Source organism: Tribolium madens, unplaced genomic scaffold (genome assembly GCF_015345945.1).
Source record: "Tribolium madens isolate multiple individuals breed KSU strain unplaced genomic scaffold, Tmad_KSU_1.1 Scaffold_71;HRSCAF=194;Tcas5.2_LG6, whole genome shotgun sequence".
In the NCBI taxonomy this organism is placed as follows: domain Eukaryota; kingdom Metazoa; phylum Arthropoda; class Insecta; order Coleoptera; family Tenebrionidae; genus Tribolium; species Tribolium madens.
The window spans coordinates 5,970,776-5,976,751 of record NW_025401041.1 but is presented as its reverse complement, the minus strand read 5'-3'; the positions used below and the strand labels follow the sequence as shown (position 1 = coordinate 5,976,751).

The 5,976-nt window shown below is 26.4% G+C and overlaps 1 protein-coding gene across 1 annotated transcript in view; it reads right to left on the bottom strand.

The window, feature by feature from the left end:
• The window catches only part of LOC123009154 (homeobox protein DBX1), a 19,024-nt gene extending 18,070 nt beyond the window's left edge, over positions 1–954 (bottom strand). The window contains 1 exon segment of the mRNA XM_044405280.1: positions 870–954. Coding sequence (XP_044261215.1) covers positions 870–954 — 85 coding nt within the window.
• Between the last annotated feature and the right edge of the window lie 5,022 nt (positions 955–5,976).

Genomic DNA, 5,976 nt, shown 5'->3' with positions numbered 1-5,976 from the left:
AAACACCTAACAGATAAAAGTTTGTTTACTTTAATAAAGATTTTAAAATTTTAAAATCCTGAAATTCTAAAATTTTAAGTTTGTAGTTTACACAAAATTTTAAAATATTTTTCCAACACTATAATATTTTATACGTTTTCTAGGGTGTATTTAAGTGTATTTAAGCTTACCTCTTATGTTGTCGTCAATATACGGCACAGTTTCTATAAAATAAGTCGTCAATCACACAATCACATCATTTTATAAATACATAAAATACACTTATCTTAGCATTTTGTCAATTTTGACAAATTTCTATTAAAATTTCTGAATTTAGTAAAAATTCTAATCCTATATTAGATTCCAAAAATTTAAAAATTTTGAATATTAAACTTTACCGTTAAAAAAAATATGTCACGTTTTTTAGACAATTTGAATTTTGCAAAAATCAAGAGATTCTATAAGTTTTCAAAATTTTGATGATTACCTATGCCTTGCGGTTATTTCAAAATCCAAATTTAAAAATTTAGAAAACTGTTTGCTTGTTTGAAATTTTTATTCTGAAATTCTGAAGCTCTAAAAAGTCAGTATATCGTTAAATTTTTAAAAAGATACAAAAAACCTAAAAAAAACAAAAATTTAATAAAAAAAAATAATGAGAAATTCTAAAATTTAAAAATTCTGTAACAAAAAAAAAGGAAAATAAATTCGAAGTTAGAACAAAAAGTAAAAGCATCTCGTTTCAAATAAGTTGACAACATACGATTTTATTTGTTTTTTTTGCGTTTGAAATAACTTTTTTAATGTCTTTAATATTTTTTATTAAGAAAAACACTAAATAATTTTGTAATAACTCTCCTCATTGGTATAATTTCTCTAATCCCTGCAACCCTCAACCTCGAAGGCACATTTTTCGTATTTCCGTGTAACCGGATATCCGTCCATTTCCTCCGCCAAGTATCGCCGTTGATCCATTATTGTAACCGGATCTCGGCAAGCTCGTGCTAAATATTTGCAGATACTTAGAGACTTTGCGAAACATATGTTGGCAAATATTGTTTCCCATCATCGAGTGAGAGAAACGGTCCTACCTTTTACCTACCCCCATTACGATTGTGTTAGATTGCGCATTTCGCCCATTCAAAATATTCCATCAATCACCCCAATAGAAAATGATTTGTCATCGAGACCATTGTGGGCACAATTCGCGACAATAAAATTTTACAAAGGCGATCGATCATCGGGCCCATAATGATACGCTTGTTAAACTAATATCAATTATCGGTGATTTTTTTTATTCGATTTCTTACGCCACTGGCACATCTGGAGCAAAGAATCCCGAAACGGTAAAATTATTTCATTATTTCCCTTTGTTATAAATGAAATTTAAAAAAACAAGTATTTTGTTTTTCAATTTTTTTTCGAAATTCTGAAACTTCAAGATCATAAAAATTAAAATTCTAAAATCTAGAAGCTCAAACACTTATCAGTGATTTAAAATGAGGTTCTAATGTTCTAATTTAGAACTCTAAAATTTAGAAACTCAAGTTAACAATTAAAAACTATTTGATTTTAAAATTCAACAATTCTAAAACCTGAAATTCTAATTATGAAATTCTAAAATCTGAAGTTTGTTTGTAGATTCCTTAAAATTTTAAAATTCTGAATATTGAACTTTAAAACGTAAAAAATCTCTAAATTCTAGGTTTTGAGGTTCTACTGTTCTACTTTAGAACCCTAAAATTTAGAAACTTAAGTACCTAACAATTAAAATTTATTTGGTTTTGAAATTCAACAATTGTAAAAAAAAATTATTCCATTTCTTACGCCACTGGCACATCTGGAGCAAAGGATCCCGAAACGGAAAAATTATTTCATTATTTCCCTTTATAAATGAAATTAAAAAAAACAAGTATTTTGTTTTACAATTATTTTTTCGAAATTCTGAAACTTCAAGATCATAAAAATTAAAATTCTAAAATCTTAAAGTTCAAACACTTATCAGTGATTTAAAATGAGCTTCTAATGTTCTAATTTAGAACTCTAAAATTTAGAACTCAAGTACCTAACAATTAAAATTTATTTGATTTTAAAATTCAACAATTTTAAAACCTGAAATTCTAATTATGAAATTCTAAAATATGAAGTTTGTTTGTAGATTCCTTAAAATTTTAAAATTCTGAATATTGAACTTTAAAACGTAAAAAATCTCTAAATTCTAGGTTTTGAGGTTCTACTGTTCTACTTTAGAACCCTAAAATTTAGAAACTTAAGTACCTAACAATTAAAATTTATTTGGTTTTAAAATTCAACAATTCTAAAAAAAAAATTATTCGATTTCTTACGCCACTGGCACTTCTGGAGCAAAGAATCCCGAAACGGAAAAATTATTTCATTATTTCCCTTTGTTATAAATGAAATTAAAATAAAAGACAAGTATTTTGTTTTTCAATTTATTTTTGAAATTCTGAAACTTCAATATCATAAAAAATAAAATTCTAAAATCTAGAAGCTCAAACACTTATCAGTGATTTAAAATGAGGTTCTAATGTTCTAATTTAGAACTCTAAAATTTAGAAACTCAAGTACCTAACAATTAAAATTTATTTGATTTCAAAATTCAACAATTCTAAAACCTGAAATTCTAATTATGAAATTCTTAAATCTGAATTTTGTTTGTAGATTCCTTAAAATCTTAAAATTCTGAATGTTGAACTTTAAAACGTAAAAAAATCTCTAAATTCTAAGTTTTGAGGTTCTACAGTTCTACTTTAGAACCCTAAAATTTAGAAACTTAAGTACCTAACAATTATAATTTATTTGGGTTTGAAATTCAACAATTCTAAAAAAAAAATTATTCGATTTCTTACGCCAGTGGCACATCTGGAGCAAAGAATCCCGAAACGAAAAAATTATTTCATTATTTCCCTTTGTTATAAATGAGATTAAAAAAAAACAAGTATATTGTTTTTCAATTTTTTTTTCGAAATTCTTAAACTTCAAGATCATAAAAATTAAAATTCTAAAATCTAGAAGTTCAAACACTTATCAGTGATTTAAAATGAGGTTCTAATGTTCTAATTTAGAACTCTAAAATTTAGAAACTAAAGTTAACAATTAAAAACTATTTGATTTTAAAATTCAACAATTCTGAAACCTGAAATTCTAATTATAAAATTCTAAAATCTGAAGTTTGTTTGTAGATTCCTTAAAGTTTTAAAATTCTGAATATTGAACTTTAAAACGTAAAAAAATCTCTAAATTCTAAGTTTTGAGGTTCTACTGTTCTACTTTAGAACCCTAAAATTTAGAAACTTATGTACCTAACAATTTTTCTTACGCCACTGGCACATCTGGAGCAAAGAATCCCCAAACGGAAAAATTATTTCATTATTTCCCTTTGTTATAAATGGAATTAAAAAAAAAAACAAGTGGATTTCCCGATATAGAAAAAAATCATTGATTTAGTGTGTAAACTTAAGTGGGGGTGAATCCAGAACCAATGAAAATAGATTATAAGCAAGACCCGCCTTTATCAAATGCTCTCTTATACTTTTATTTCGTTTTTATGAGAGAGTCGCTTTAAATCCCTACCAAAAGCCCGCTGTATGGGGATGTTTTGCACCACCACGTGAACTCTTTGAGATGTGTGTGCAGGCCGTTAGCGGATCGATGAAGATGCTGGATGATGCTATCGTTGTCAAATAACACCAGATGCTGACAGATTATATCTTCACTCGCTTCGGGAGAACGAAAATTGAGGGAAAAAGAGGGAGAAACGGATGGTTTTTAGCCACGATGATAATAAATTTTGCACAAAAGGGGAAAAAACGCAATGATTGTATACAGTATTTTTATGGAATATTAGCTACTTTTTCACCCTTCGGAAACACCGACATGTGGCCGTTATGAGTCTTAACGCCCACTTTGCGACGATTTTAGCGGACACAAAGAGAAAAAACGAAAAAATGTATGTCACACGGGGGTAATATGCGAACTTTCGTTTTATTGTTCAAACAAGTTTTCAAACGAAATAAAGAAAAATTGAATTTTTAAGTAAACAAATAGGTTTTTTACAATTGGATGTTGTTCCTGAATTAAAAAAGTACCTCACACACACAGTAACACAGAGTTTTTATCTCATTTTGAGAATTTGTAACGGATTGCAAAATTCAATAGTTTTTATATTTTTAAAAAAACGCATTATTTAAATTGCATCAATAAAATACAGTAACATAAGTAGGTAATCTACAATACGCCAAAAATAAATCAAAAATTCTTCCGTACAGTTTTTTATAAAAAAATAAAATATCCAAAAATAGAGGTTTTTTTAAATTTAATTTTAAACGGCACGCATAAAACATTTTAAATTTATATATATTGATGCTAAGGCCATCAAAAAGTTATGATATTTTTTTCAGAACTTTTAAATAACGATTTATTTTTTTATGCAGTATAGTTCAACCTTAATTTTTCACAGCAATTTGGAACTGAGAATATATAATATTTAATATCATATTTTTTCATAAAAAAGTTTAATAGAAATTCAAATTCCGGTGAAAACAAGAGTAAAAAAGATTTCATGTTTATATTCATTTGCAACTAAAATTTGTACTTGATTTTTCGCAGCAATTTGGAACTGAGAATATATTATATGTGATTTTGAAAAAAAAGGTTCATAGTCAAGTATCTTTTTTATTAGAAATGATAATAATATTTTTGAATTTTTTTAATTTGGAGACTGTAGCTTCAACATTTTTGGTTTTTACATAATATAGGTTTCAAATTGCTGTGAAAGCAGTCAAACAGAAACTCCAAATAGCACTAAATAAACTGTGAAAGTAATAATTATTTGATGTATTTCCCGTTAACTAGGAACTAAAATTATATAATTTGACGTTCTACAGCAATTTGAAACAGAGAATAGGTAAATTTAGAATAAATTAATAAAAATAATAACTTACCACGTCATTTACTAAAGAAAAAAACAATTATAATTTGTCAAAACGTCAAAATCAACACCTACTTTTCCAAAATAGACAAAAAAAGATATATTTTTTAGTGGCGCAGCGAGAAGGGTTTTGGGGTTAGACGACCCCCCCTCCCCCCAGAACAAAATGAGACAAAATTATTTGTAATAAAACTAAAATTACATTTTAGAAACAACGAAATGAAACATTCGAATTTTGTTTTCATTTTTTACACTAAATGTTATTCTTTGCATTATAATAATTAGTAGTAAATTTTTTATCCAGAAACAAAAAATTACAAAAATCAGAAATAAAAAAAAATTGTTTTTACTGGAACAAAATGTCCCAAAGATATATTATCTAAATTATAAAAACGTCCCTAGTCATAATTTCATATTTTTTAAGGACTTTACAACACTTCTTTAATCAAAATTGATCAGTTTTTTGTTATCAGTCATTTGCTTCTCTTAGATAAAATAAATAAAAATGTTCTATTTTTTTCACAGCTTATACGTATGCAGTTATGGGGCGTTTTTCATAGTCCACCCTGTATATTTTTAAAGTCTTACAATTCCTTATCCACATCATTAATTTTGGTAATCAGTGGACTCAACAATTCTAGTTTTGTCGATTTTACCTAATAAAAAATTCTTATYATTGGTGTTTTAAAATCTTAAAACTTGTAGAAAAACGAATGACTGATGAGTATAATTTTTTCTATTCATTTCATTTTATGACTGTAATTTTGATATTTTGTGGTTTTAAAATTTTTGGCKTTGACAATTTTACCTAATAAAAGATTCTTATGTTTTTTTTTTTTTGGTATTTTGAAATCTGAGAAATACAGTATAAATTTTAAAATATCAAATAGTAGAAAAACTGACGACTTTAAATTTTTGCAATGTTGAAAACAAAAATTTTAAAGTGTTAAACTTTTCTATCTAATCTTCAAACTAAAAAGAAAAAAATTATTAAACCTATCTATCTAATGAAAGATATGTCACACGAGTGCCGGCCTGTAATATTT